Source organism: Stenella coeruleoalba (genome assembly GCF_951394435.1).
Source record: "Stenella coeruleoalba genome assembly, chromosome: 8".
Lineage (NCBI taxonomy): Eukaryota > Metazoa > Chordata > Mammalia > Artiodactyla > Delphinidae > Stenella > Stenella coeruleoalba.
The window spans coordinates 59,270,942-59,286,125 of record NC_137154.1 but is presented as its reverse complement, the minus strand read 5'-3'; the positions used below and the strand labels follow the sequence as shown (position 1 = coordinate 59,286,125).

At 38.6% G+C, this 15,184-nt stretch overlaps 1 protein-coding gene across 7 annotated transcripts in view; it reads left to right on the top strand.

Moving 5' to 3' along the window:
- LOC307190962 (uncharacterized protein) overlaps window positions 1–15,184 on the top strand; it is a 445,225-nt gene that overhangs the window by 268,251 nt on the left and 161,790 nt on the right. The window contains exon 5 of one of the 7 annotated variants that reach the window (XM_079930480.1): window positions 3,784–4,239. The exons of the other annotated variants lie outside the window; for them this stretch is intronic. Within the exon in view, the coding sequence (XP_079786606.1) occupies window positions 3,784–3,857 (74 nt within the window). The 3' untranslated portion in view covers window positions 3,858–4,239. Of the gene's footprint in view, window positions 1–3,783; window positions 4,240–15,184 lie in introns of those variants that run through there. 7 annotated transcript variants of the gene reach the window in all.

Sequence of the window (15,184 nt, the reverse complement as noted above, 5' to 3'; positions counted from 1 at the left end):
AACTCTGAGTACAGCCAGGGATATATTTAGATCCCTAAAGAGATTGCTATTATCTCAGAAAATTATTCTCATTTCTGCATCATGCTGCTTCCACAGCCACTGCAAGTGCCCTGGATGAGGAGCCCCTTTCCCAGAGTGCACCAGGCTGGATATGTGGTGACATGCTGTGGTGCTTGGATAGCACCTTGCAAAGCTGTTTCATATGTAGAGCTGCCTCACCTGCTGAGCTGCCTCACATGCAGAGCTGCCTCACGTGCTGAGCTGCCTCACGTGCAGAGCTGCCTCACGTGCAGAGCTGCCTCACGTGCTGAGCTGCCTCACGTGCAGAGCTGCCTCATGTGCAGTGCCTCAGTGCTATCCTCATGACAGACTTCTGGAACAGGGATTGTTGTCACTCCTTTTTAAAAATCTTCTCTAAGACAAGGACTGTGCTAGGCACTGGAGATGTGGAGGTAATACCTACTGTTCAATAGTTGAAAGTCTAGAGGGGATGACATGCACAGACATTTACAAAACTATGTGGTGATACAAGGACAACCCTGGACGGTGTGCAGTTGGAGGCGAAAGGTGAGTGACTTTAGAAAATCCCTCAAGAAAGACTTCCTGCACCATTTAGAGTTTTTACTGTACTAATGGAGCGAAGTTGTATATCTGACCTTGTTTTAAACCTAGGCAAGGCTGATTAAAAAACTAACCTGAAAACACAAACGACAACAGCAAAAGTATTCTTTTTTACCCTGGACCTGAAAATTGTGTAAGTATAGACTATCAATTTCGCTTTCTCTAAATGGAAAACTTAATTAGAAACCTTCCACTAGAATGAATGTATAGATTTTAAATGTTTTCTTCATTTCTCATATTGCTGTAAAAAATCGAAAGGCCTCTAGAGGTCGCCCATGGGCTAATTTGCAAGAGGGCTGCTTTGTGGTTAGTTTAACTTTGCTTAACTTTAACTTTGCCATCTTAAAGGATTGTGTGTATATAAAAACCAGTGAGAACAAGAAACCCCTTTTGACTTTTCTCCATTATTTTAGCCACCCATAGACAGTCATGATCCGCTTCAGTATAGTGCTCTTTCTGATGGAATCCTCGACAATATAGTTCTGAGGCTGGAATTATCTTAGAGACCTTTGAGGAATCCCTGTCAGTTTATTGTCTTAAATACCTCCTGAGCATCATTGATGAATCACACACTGTGACCCTTAAGAGAGTTTAAGTCTAGTAAATTTATTCATTTTCCATGTAAGGAACTGAAGCCCAGAGAGAAAATGTGATTTGCCCAAAGTCACTCAAAAGGTTAGTTACAGAGTGTAGATTAGAACTAACATATTTTCATGTCCTCTCAGCTCCATTTTCTTTTCTCCAGTCCAGAGATTTGAACTCTTGAGTTCAGTGCGGTTTAGTTTGATGAACCTTTACCTTCAGCCTAACACATGCCAGCTATATGTTTTGATGGATGCTGAGATGAGTTATGGTCTCTGATCTAGTGAGGACATGGACACAGACACAGATAATTATAAAGAGGTTATGTAGTAAGATAGAGGCACGACCTTCTAGGGAACAGAGGGTGCTCTGGGAGCACAAGAAGGGCACCTGTCCAAACTTGAGCACCTTGTGGGTATTTAGAGATACTTTCCTACATGTGATGTTTCCTAAGCTGGTAGAAAAATGAGTGAAACTTATCCAGAGAGAGAAGATGGGGAGATTGTAGAGGAAGGGTAGATGAGAAGGAGAACCGTTCCAGGCAGACTAGAACAGTAGCCTTTGATTGTAAGATGGTGCCTTGGATCAGGCTGTCTTTCACTTTTTTGTCTTTTTTTTTTTTTTTTTTTTTTTTGATCCTAGCTTCTTCTGTATGATATGTTTTTAGGCACCATCTCAAATGCCTATTGGCACTAGGCAGGTAACTGTAAATCGGTGAAATCAGCCCAATGTAGAAAAATTGCAACAATGTTAATTATGGGGGGTTAGAGGATATAACCCTTTATAAAGGGAGAAATTGCTGCTCAGTTTATGCCAAGTAATGCTAAAAGGAAGCAGGCTTGCCAGATCTTTCAGTTTTTCAGAAGTTCTCCAAATCTGGGTTTTTTGTGAAATCCTCTGAATTTTTAGCTGTTGGTAATTATATACTTCAACACTAAGACCCTCAGCAGGCTAGCAATGCATACCAGATTCCATGAGTTCTAAACTAATTGCAAGTGTCATTATATGCCCAGATTCTGGGTTACTTTTCCTTGCAAAATAGAACAATAAACATAGCCATACTAGAACAGTCACAGACTAGGAGTCGGGAGACTTGAGTTTTGCCTCTAAGTGATTATGTATCTTGAACAAGCAACTTAGTGTTCTCAACTGAAAGTCATGAGTTTCCCAGATTAGCTAGTCAAGACATTTAAATACCTATATTTATGAGTTTTTAATCCCAGGGAGGCTCATAATATACCTTCAGATGTGATAGGTTTTACTTCCTTCCCTGTCTTCAACGTCCCATTGTCCAGCTCTCATATTGCTCCATAGGGTGTTTCTACTTCTGAGCCCAGTATGTGATGACTGGGGAGAATATTCAAAAGTACTAAAGACAGGGGCAGCTGTTTCACCCTGTGTCCCTTTCCCTGCCCATGTTACACCCTTCATCACTTGTCCAGTGTTTGACCTTTGGACAAACCAATGAGCATTCGTTCCAGAAAAGGAGATGGTAATAACATAGCTGCTGGAGAATACAGAGTTAGATGAGAGGCCTGATTGAGATTCCTTCCACAATGGAGATCCAGTGAACTCCATCTGCCTTCTGCCACCTGAGATCCTATTTGCACATGGATTCTTTGCTCCTTCCTCCTTCTGTAACAGAGGAATTTTCCTATTTTAGAGTGCTAATCCCCCCCGCCCCCGGACTCTACTTCCATTCCCTCCCACTTTCTTGGAAAACTTAATCCTCCACTCTTTGATATTCCATTGATATCACCCAGCCTCTCTTTGCAGGATCCTGCCCACTTATATTTAAAAATATAGACCTCTCTCCCAATTATTACAAACAACTGTTTAAACAATGTAAAAATCCCCTAGGTTCACGACTCCATATAGCTCTTCCCCTTTACAGACCACGTTCATGACTTCCGTTCTCTATTTCCTCACCAGCTACACACCCCTCACCCCCTTTAATGTGGCTTTCCTCCCTACCTCTGCACATCAAAAATCACCATCATTCTTGCTATTAAATCCAAGGCATGTGCTCAATACACAGCTCTTGATTTGGGGGAAGATTTTAACACTATTTGACACACGCTTCTTTAAATTCTCTCTTCCAATGACTTTAAGACCCTATATTCTCCTCATGTGCTTATTGAATTTTTCCTTTCTTTTTTGATTGTCTTTTTCTAATTTCTCTGTGAGTGGAACTTCCAGAATGGCTGTGTGAGGATCTTGGTAGACCCTCTAGTCATCAAAACAACCATTTCACTGGTGAAAATGATTTTTAACAATTTGTTTTAAGTCTTTGGAAATTGACCTAAAGAATGTACATCAAATGAAGAAAACTTAATACAAGAAACTCTACTAAATCTTGGGAAGAACAGTGAGTTTGCGGCATTTGAACTGTGGCCTGCTCCTACCCCTCTCAACCCAACCCTCAGCTCTATATTATGGAAGTTTTACCACAGAGGAGTGTGGCCAAGAAAATGGGTCTCCGTCTTCCTTTAGCTCTCAGTCTAGGCATGTGATTTTTATCCTGGGAGTTGCCGGTCACCTGCATATCTCATTCTCCCTGTCCCCATCTCCGTGTCACAGATGCTCTGGGCTGGGTGAGAGTAGCTGAGACAACTAGGAGTCCCTTCTCCCATCAGCTTTCAGTCTTAAGGTAAGAGCTCTACGCTAAGATACAAAAGGCCAAGAAAATTGCGGTCCTGAATTTTCCTCCACTTGGTTGCTTTTAGGGTTGAGGTTTCATGCCAAGAGGGGCAAACTGAGAAGACCAGAGGCTACCATTCACTCCAGTGCTCACTTGTAGAGTAGAGGTGTCACTCTAGCAGAAGCAGGCTACTGTCCCTGCCCCCAGCCTTCATACAGTGGGCTGAGGTTCTAACCAAGGTAAAAGGCAGGACGTAAGGACCACTAACTCCACAGATCTGCCTGAAAGCATAGGCTTTACTTGGAGCAGGGCATGGAGAAGTTCATGCCTAAGCCAGGGAAAGAGGAATCTGAGACTCTTCTGGGTTTGCATTCATGCCTGGCAATCTGGAAGGCTGGGGTAATCAGAGCAGAAAGAGTTGAAAGCATTCTCCATGCTATACAACAAATTCATGAGCAAAGGGCAGAAGTCTTACCATCTTAAGGGATCTAAGCACAACCTTTGACCACGAGCAGGATGAATAATAAGCTACACTGACCCAGGGGTGACTTCAAGAAAGCCAGGTTCAAAAATAAAACTGCACTCATTGCTGGTGGTCTAGAAGGCCATGCATATGCCCAAGGCTGTACCCTCTCAGGAGCAACCAGCCAGGGAACTTCCAAGCTATTTGTCCCTGGCTGAGTGCAGGCAAAAGTGTAAATTCCCTGAGCTGTGAAAGCCATCTCCAATTCACCCAGAGATCCAATGGTAAAGGCTGAAAAATCTTACTGGCTCAGGTGGCTTGAGCACAACCTTGTTGTATAACATAAATGGTGTATACTGACCCCGGGCGACCCCTAGGAAGCCATGCTAAGGATAAAAGCAAAGGGAAAATATCTGAAGTGACATGGGACAGCTATTCAAATCTGCATAAATAAACAAATAAATCTGGTAAAGGTAAAGACCCAAAAAAGCTTAATTACCTATTCATTTTCCTTTCATCTGCTAACTGATATACAAAGCAATCTCATAAAACAATACCTATAAAATTATACTGTTTGGAATTTAACATATAGGAATATTAACATACTTGACAATAACAGCACAAAGGGGATTGAACGGGATGAAGCTATGCTGGAGCAAGGAAATAACAACACATGGTAACTCAAATCCACAGGAGTAAATAAAGAGAACCACAAATGATGCATAAGAAGGTTAATATTTCTTTCAAAAGAACCCTATAAATATTATTGAGCCCTCCTTTGTTCTCTTAGCCTCTTTAAAGTACATGATTATATAAAGCAATAATTATAACAACAAATTTGGGGGTTTTTAACATACATAAACTTCATATGTATTATAACAATAATAACACAGAAAAGGGGAAGAGAATGGAGCTCTACAGGAGTACTGTTTTTACATCATGCTGGAGTTAAGTTAGTGTGAATTCGAAGTAGAATTTGAAGTAGATTCTGATGTTGTGATGTATATTGTAAGGCCTAGAGCAATTGCTAAGAAAATAACTTAAAACTTATCTAAAATTTGTTTAAAAAATTAAAGCAGTATACAAGAAAATCTTCATTCAATGCAAAAGAATGTGGTAAAGGAAGAACAGAGTTACAAAATAGTCATGAGACATAAAGAGAATGAAAACCACAATGGCAGGTGTAAATCCAAACATATCAATGAAAACATTTGATGTGAATGGCTTAACGCAAAAAAATGACAGAGATTGTCAGACTGAATTTTAAAAATCTAACTATATATTGTTTACAGGAGACACACTTTAGATCCAAGTTACAAATAGTTGAAAGGAAAAGGATGGTAAAAAATACACTGCATAGATATCAACTATCAGAGAGCTGGAGTGGTTGTGCAAATATCAGTGTCTGTGGCATCTCTGACCCCTTTGTCAACTTATTTTTCTTTACTGTGCCTTAAATATATCTATATATTTGTATTCCCATGGGCTATTTCATCCCTGTGCATCAATGTGCTATTTTCTGTCAGATATCTAAGGAAACTATCCGTAACTTAGGATTCTAAGTCACGTTCACCGATAGTCACTCTTAGAGACTATCAGGGAGTCATTCGTGATATTAATTACAATTGTAATTAAATGAATAATTATATAACTAATTTGTCATGTATCTTTCATCTGGTAGAACAGACCCCGTCAAGAGCAGAGATTGAGTTGACCTTGTTCTTTCTATATTTCCAGCATTTAGCATGGAGTCTGACATATATTATCTGAGTTTACAGAAATGAATAAATAAACAAATATGGAAATTACCCTAGGAACTTATAGGAAATTTACTTCTACTGGAATAATAGGTCCATTGTACCCCCTCTCCTATGGGTCACACAGTGAACAAGTAGGAGTTTCTTATAGCCAGTGTTTCTTAAAGGGTCATTAATTGAATAGTTGTCTTAGGATTAATGGAGACACTGGCAAAATACAGGTTCCCAGGTCCTGTTCTAAGAGTTTATTTTGGTAAGTCAAGATGGATTTATGTATCTGCATTTTAAACAACTCTTCATGTGATTTTGTTTTCAATTTCCCTATACTTTATATTACCCATATTACCATAAATGGTGACACAAATATTTGCTTGATTAATTAAAGTCTTGACTAAAGAATAGATACTAAGGAGACAGAAAATGGGAAGAAAGACATTCAAGTAGAGTTAACAAGTGCAAAGGCACAGCAGCAGGAACTAATCTGGCAGGTTTGGTCAGTTGGCGCACAGAGCAGAGTAACACCGGACTGCAATGATGAAGCAGGGCATGAAAGTAGGCTGCAGAATTAGGCATCCTCTGCGTCACTAACACTTGGCATGTCATGAGAAGGCATTTACATTTCAACTTACAGATTTCACATAAGAAAACAAAAAAATTCAATCTGATAACCACAAGGCAGAAGGACTAGCTTTCAACTCTGATCATTGATGCACATAGCCAGGAAGAACTCTAATAAAGAACAATCCAGCTGACACTCAGAGTCTCTGAATCTCATTGCCAAGAGAAGTTTTTGAGCCCAAACGCCTCATTAAGCAGTGAAGGAAACTTTCTTAAAGAGGTGACTTTCCCAGGGTTGAACAATGGCTACGTTTTGGTAGAGCTGGGATTCAACCTAAGTCTTTTAGCTCCTAGTTCGGTGCTTTGAATTGTGCATGGAAATTTATAAATAATACTTTGTGTTTATATCTCAACTAACAAAACTTTTGTGCCCTAAGTTCTATAGATCAGATGCTGTCCAAATTGTCCTATTCAGTTTTGATTTATATATTTTTTCCAAAATACTTTTGCCTTATGAAATTACCTTAAGTGATTTTTCTGATTTTGGACTTAAACTTGCAGGCTTACCCTTGCAAAAGGAAAAATTCTCCTTATATTGAAATAAAATAAAAACCTGCTTAGACTGGATATCATCTAAATATAATATTTAGGGCTTCCCTGGTGGCACAGTGGTTGAGAGTCCGCCTGCCGATGCAGGGGACACGGGTTCGTGCCCCGGTCCTGGAGGATCCCACATGCCACGGAGTGGCTGGGCCCGTGAGCCATGGCCGCTGAGCCTGTGCGTCCGGAGCCTGTGCTCCGCAACGGGAGAGGCCACAACAGTGAGAGGCCCACGTACCGCAAAAAAAAAAAAAATATATATATATATATATATAATATTTAACTTAATGTCTGTGTGTGTATGTATTACTAATAAATGCCCTTACTGCTCTAGCAATAATATATCATGTGTGAATTAGTGTCTGAATTAATGTTGTGTGGCTGGAGCTAGAGAAAAGGAACCTATTTTATTACATAATAAAATGTTTTTAATTGTTGGAGTAGAACAATTTTATTACATACCATTACTTTTGGAAACAACACCAACCTTTTCATTGATCAAAAGATGTTATCAGTCATAGAAAGACTGAACATAAACTAAAGAATAATACTCCTGAAGGGGTGAAAGAAAGTGAAGTGACACAAGTATGGTTTTGAATACAAAGTGGAACATAATTAAGGATCAGGTTTATAGCAGAGCTTACACACATTTGGCTTTTTGAAGTCAGTTGTTTATACAAGAGCTTTGAAGTGTTAGCTTGTGTTTTTAATTTAGAAATGAGAGCTACTATAAAATTACTAATACAAATTTCAACAAAATAAAGGAGGTTCATTCTCTCTGTGCTTTAATTAAAGATACTTTTTGATGCTACGCATAAGTCTCACCTTAGGTTTAAAATCAAGGAAGTTTTCTGTGTTAACATGTTGGTCTTTTTACAAATTTTACATATATACTTTACGTACACATGCAGATATGCTTTTGCTTTTTGTTTGTGAATTCCACCATTAATGTTTCATTCTTATCTGTCTGAATGATTATGTCATGAGTCCCTCATCATGAAAGTCTTCCCTGTCAAGGAATCAGATATTATCCATTATTTTGGGTTGTAGAATAAAAGTATAGGCAAAATACTTAGATTGGGAAATGGTTAGAGATACAGGGAAAGTTGAGCCTAGAGGGAGGAGGGTTTTGGTGAGGATAAAGTGTAAACCCCTAAACTCTCTCTGCCCAACTCTTACTTCATTACCGCATGTTATTAAGAATTAGATAAGTGAAAACCACCTTGAGAATGTGATGTGGGCTTTGACCAGGGAGAGATGGGAAAGCCTGAAAGGAAAACATAAAGTAAAGAATATAAAACTCCTTGCCTCCAAGGATGTTGGTGAGAAAATTCCGCCATAGTCTTCAGTTAGAGTGAAAACTCAGTAGAAAGCATTTACCCAAAGTTCCTTCTGGCAGAAGAAGCTATATAATTGCCCTGGAAAGCTGAAGGAAGATTTGGGGAATGGAACTTATATGGTTCCTGCTGAGTGATGTTGATGCATTGGAGAAAGTAAATCAAAGTGTGGGTGATTAATCTCCAACTGAAGACCAACAGTGAAAGCCAGAGGGCCTCTTAGGTAACATATGAGAGACTTTTATCTATTCAAGTCCACAAAAAGCTAAGGAGCAGTTTAGGGAATTATTTATGAGAGTGACAGAACTCCAAGAGGGTTGAATTTTTAGTCCCACCGAGTTTACTGTGTCAAGGTCACAGCCCTGGATAAAAGAGGTGGGGCTCTGAGACTTCGGATGAGGTTATCAGGGTTGATGTGCTTGAAAATCCACGTCACCCTGAACCCTATGCCTGTGGAAGTTATTCCCTGTTAGAGGCTAGTCCTTCCCAGCTCCCCCTTGCTTGAAATCAATGTTGATGCCTTCACCTTGCCAATCTGCATGTGTTCCCCTCCTGATTACAAGACTACAAGGGTCAAGTCACAACATAACCAAATACAGAAAAGTGCTGGGTCTATGAAGGGAGGAAAGGAACAAGGAGTTGCAGAGCCTAATTAACTTCTATTAGCAGGTTCCAGGAGTATACCAGGGCTTGTATTCTAAGACTGTTGGGTTAGGAGGTGGAATAATAAATATGAATAAGGGAGAGTTATTAAAAAAATTGCTCATGAGAACACTTTTCCATGGTACATTATTTAAAACACTGGGCAAGACCTAGGAAGGTGATATTTGCCCATTGCTAGGATGGCTCTTAAAAGTTTGGAGAAAGTGAAACACAAGTGCCACAACTATTCTATTCTATTCTATTCTATTCTATGCTATTCTATTCTATTCTATTCTATTCTATTCTAGGAAGAGAGATCAAAAGGTGAAGAGAAGTAAGTATGTCAGAGCAGATGTAACCCACGATTGTTCTATGTTCTTTGGGAGAGCCTAGATGCATCCTGCTTACTAGAGCATATGCACAAGTGAAGGGGCACCAGCAATGCTCAGAAGTCAGAGGTGGACGTCTGTCGTAGGCCAGGGCTAATAGTAGGATTTGGCAGAACTGGGATTCTTGATAAGAATGACAATGACAGAATCCTGAAAAATAGAGGCTTGGTGGCAGGGTGTAGCAAAGTGGCTGTGATTACTGTCATGAATGCTAAGGTTGTGGTGGCAGCTGGAGGGTTTGGGACACTGACTGTTAGAGAGATATGGAGATGGGTAATAGAACACAGCACCCTAGGAGCAAGACGGATGGAAAGTTGAAACAGCTATGCTCAAATTATGTGATTAAAATATATCAAGAATGGATGATCAGGAGGCTGAGGGCAGATGCATCAACAATAAATTGTGATCCCTTGCTTCGTTTTTGGATCTGAGCTAGTTCAGACTTGAGTGTCCCTGACTACAGGAGACGCATGAACCCCCAGGAGGAAGGATCCTGAAACAATATGATGTGTGTACATGGTAGTGACTTCCCTATCAGGAATAGTTAGGGCTACTGATATATAATGAGAACAAGGAATAATATATTTGGCACCGAGATAATCCACTGAGGCATCTTTGGGGAATCCCTTACACAATTTTAATCAAGGGTAGCGCCCACAGTCTAAGAGGGGCATGTGTAATTGAGGGTTAAGAATTCTCAAGGATGAAACATCTCTGTACCAGGTAAGCCATCTAGACCAGTAGAGGTACTAGTATGAGTAATAGAGGGAGAAGATGATGAGAGTCAATTGCAGCCTCAAGACCAGCTGCAATGGTGCAGTTTGTCTCCCTAGTATTTCTCTTAAGCATTTCTCTAGGGAAAGAGACCAACTAGAATCTTGGAAAAATTGTTTCCAGAATTTATTATATAAAGTACATGTGTCCAAATGGCACAAGGGCTAGGCTGTGGATGTTATTGTGTTGTGGCACCCTTCAGGACAGAGACACTCATTTCCCGCTGCTCCAGGGAGTATGGTTGTGGCTAGCTCATAGCTGAGTCGATCTCATGAATTGATGTTAGCTGAATGGAGCAGCTTTGCCCAGTGTCACTTTCTCTCCAAAGAGCAGCCTACATCCAATGACTGGTTAACATAAGTGTATAAAATCCCAGTCATTTTTGCTCAAGGCTGAACAATTTTGAAGGGCAGGGCCATGCTAGCTCCAGAACTCTTTATAAGGCCAGCTGAGACCTTAATTGTAACTGCATTGTGGTTCAGCTTCTCGCTCTGCCCAATCCTACTTACTTCAGTCTCCAAAGGTGTTGATGCCAAGGATTTACCCTAATGAACTTCCTATTAATGCTAGTCTCTCTCTCAAAGTCTGTTTCTTGAGGAACATGACCTATTTTGCATAAATCGCTACTGCAAAATAGTTGTATTTTATAGTATTGATTTATGATTACAACAAATATATGTGAAACTCACCTGCACCCATAATCAAACTAAAAGCTCCATGTGAGCAAAAGTAGCATTGGTTTCACTCACCGATATTGCTCCAATATTTGTATCAATAAACAAATATTTGTTGAATGCGTACATGGATAAATGCACCCATGAATGAAAGACTGAAGCCCCTAGTCTAGTACCTGCAGCATAGTAAGAGATCAGTATATGATAATAGTTGTGATTATCATTATATGTTATAATTATTAATGGGATAAAGTACCTTATCCATTACAGTTTTATCAGATTAATATTTTGATAGAAAATGAGTCTAGTTGGTTAATTGATAAACATATATTGAGGTCCTAACATGGGTCAGAAACTATCGGACTGTGACGATACGAAGATAAAACAGTCTTTGGTATCAAGCATCTTGCATTTTAATGAAAGATGTTGGAAAGTGACTTAGTTCAATAAGAGTTCATTAGCATGGAAAATAATTGATGTAATATTAAGAGAAAATCTAGGCCAAAAACGGATTTAAAATATTTGCAACTAAGTTAAAAATACATAATTAGAAGAAAACACACCAAAAGGTAATAGTAATAGCTTTTGCATATTACAAGTGTTTTCTTCTTCAGAGTCCTTATATTTTTCAGGATTTTTGAAAGTTTTACCTTATTATTAATGAATGTTATTATTTTTAAAATAAGAAGAAGTATAGTGTTTTAGCCAATTTATGTTCTAGATGTATATATGCCCAGACTTTACTGTGTTATATTTGAACTACATTCATGGCATGGTTTGCATTTTGTTTAGAGATATCAAATTCCTGATTTTATTCAGTTGCATTCCTAAAGGGATACTTTAAATATTCTTTCATCTTTCATCCTTCATAGAAACCAAGAAAAGTACAGTATCTATCTTCATCTCCTTGTCATTATGAAATTTATAATTATGTTGTTAAGTTAGAAAAGGTTACTGTTTCTATAATTAAAACCAAAGAACATTTTAAAAATGTTTCCAAATTCATGCAAAATTCTCTTCAACGCACAAGTAATTTATGATTCATTGAATAGCTCTGATATTTTGAATACTGATAGATTTATTAAAATGCATGGGCTATAAATTAGTGGCTGGTTAGTTGGCACTGTTCCTAGTCCCCCATTGTTGAACTTTAAAAATATGTTTTAATGAACAATTATCGTTTTGTATTCAGAAAGCACATGGCTGAGCAAATAGCTAGAAAACATTATATTAGCTAGATTAGGTAGATTTTTATATTTTCCTGGTGGTAGAAACTAAGATATTTGTCTTCTAAAATTTAGCCCTGTGAGGAGAGTTTATGTTATTTCTGAACTTGTTTACATAGTTCCAACTATATCAAGGACTAGAAGCACATTTTCAGAACCAGTCATGGATCTGTGGGTTTAATTAATTATGTGACTCCTTAATTCTATTTTTCCTAATTCTACTTTATATTCATCTTTTAAATTTAATTAATATGTAAACCTACTGTAACATGACAATCAGGGTCAAAATAATTGAATTGCATAAAATGTGAACTCATAGTATTGCAAGGTTAATGACTAAGCTAGGTCCATGATGCTACTAGACTAGGAGTTTGGTGACATCGCCGTGTAATCCAAATTCACCTTAGTCATCTATAGTATGGTTCAGCCAGGCTGTAGTTGTTCATTCAAGCTTAAATGTGATTCAGAAGGTGCTGGGTCTCCTGGCTGCTGGTATGTCTAGAATGGAGGAAGCGAACTTCAGGGATTTCACAGGTAGTTGGCCCCTGTTTCTCCATCCTGATCTAGGGAAGTGGAGGCAAGAGAAAACTGGGAATATTGGGACCCACATCCCAGCTTGGCCTTGCCCTTCAATCCATTTCCTCCATCCCTACCCCTGAAGATTAAAATATTAGCCCACCACTCTTTAAGAATGGGAGCTGGGCAGAGGAGCCAAACTGCCAATCATATAACATTCTGATTTATAATATTTCTGAGCATGGTATGCCAGGGTTTTAAAGTATTAGCATCCTACAATGTACAAGATGTATTGGCAGGTTTCAAGTTGAACAGAGATAATATGTAGCCCTATATAATGACACATTGGATTACCTTAGTTATTCTTTAAATTATTTATTTTTCCATCAACAAACATTGCCTATTTTGTGCCAGGCACTGTGCTACACCTTAACACACAAAAATGAAAAGTAAAGCACACCCTTATCCTCATAGAAGTCACTTTCTGATTGTCAAGAAAAGGTTGTAAATCAGCAATTCTGTATTGAGTGATAAGTGCTCTGGTGTCAGCAATAGAAGCTGTAAGAATACAGAGGAATGTCCCATTGTAGGTGGAAAAAAATTAGACATATGGAACTAGTAAGAGATGGGGCCAGATAAGTTGAATAGTGCCAGTTATATATGTAACCTGGACCAATCCACAATTTGGGGGAGTACTTTATTATATAGAACTTTCGTGGCATTCTATTCCATATTTTATATAAAGGAAGGTTGTTGGTAGGTGTGCACTTGGCTCTAGAGGAGTTAGCAGTTAGATTTGGTTGTTAAGATAGTAGTTAGATTGATAAATTAACCATGGGACCAGTATCAGAGTGCTTTTTGATCAACTATTATGTAGAACAGTGGATGTGAATTTGTCTTCCTTTTCTCAAGCATGTGCCTCATTTTGTGCATGTTCACCCAGAACTTCTCAATTTACTTTGAAAGCACAATAAAGATTTCTCAAGAAGAAAAATTTATGTGTGAAATAAGGAATCCAGTCTTCCATACAATTCCAGACCAGGTTTAAAATCCAAAGAACTTTGGCTATCTCTGTAGAAAACCAGTTTTCTAGATCATATTTCTTCTTCCTCTGACCCATTTTGTACAGAAGCCAACACTATCTTCAAACTAAGGTTAAGAATCTAAGATGCCCTAATATGTGCCTGTGTGCACATTGGAGAACACTGCAATGAGGTTTCAGAGAGAGCGGCATTATGCTTTTAAAAAATAGAAACATTCCTAAAAAATCTGAATTTATGCTTATTGGGTGGATATGTGGATATGTTTTGACAGTAAAGTCAATATCTGCATTTTGAAAAAGTATATAATACATCATTTAGGATGAGTTCTGACAATATATAATAGAAAAGTCAACACAAAAAAAGATAGGAATTTATTCTCTCTCACATAAAATAAGCCCAGAGGCATGTAGGTCAAAGCTGATACAGCAGCTGCAGTAGTCATCAGAGGCCCAGGCTCCTTCTGTTTTTTTTGCTCAACTGTCCTAGTGTTTACCTTCAAGCTTAGGAATACTTCATGTTCAATATGGCTGCTGGAGCTCCAGCCTTTTCAACCTTATTAGGCAGAATGAAGGAGGAAGGAGAGAACTGCAAAAGGCATTTCTTACAGCTGAATCATTTCTCTTGAAACAATCTTCCTAGAAATTCCTTACAACTTTTTTATTCATATATCATTGACTAGAACTTGTCACATTCAACAGTAGTGGTAAAAGAGACTGATAAATTTAATAACTGGATGTATCCCAGACTCAAATAAAATGAATTGTCCTACTAAGGAAAAAGGAGAGAATAGATTTTGCATGAAAATGAAAAAAATGTACCATAAATTGATATTTTTGTCTGCAAATAGCAGGAAATCTAACTAAAAGTGACTCCAACAATAAAGACTGTTTTGTTATTTCAGGTAACAAATAAACAAATAAATATAAATAGGGTGGTTTAAGGTTCAGCATGGCTGTGTCATCTTCAATGTTGGCATATCTGCTTGGGCAGTTCTCCACATGGTTCCATTTCCAGACTTCATGTGCAGACTGCCATGTCCAGAGGCAAAAAAAAGAGATGTTTGCTCTATTTATGAGCTGAGAAGTAAACTCCCCTGCAGCTTCCCAGCAGTTTTCCCATCATGTCTCATTACCCGGCATTGGGTCACATGCCTGTGCCTGCAGGACCAGCTAATTCATTTGCAAGGCCAAAGTGAAAATGAAAGTGCAGGGCTCCTTGCTAAAAGTTAAGAATTTCAAGATGAATGTGACAGAGCACTAAACCAAGCATAAAGCCCTTCTGAATATGCCCATGAAAGTCAGTCATTTCTGCCTCAACAGATCAGCTGGCAAGGAGAGTGAGTTCAGCATGATTGGCTTGAA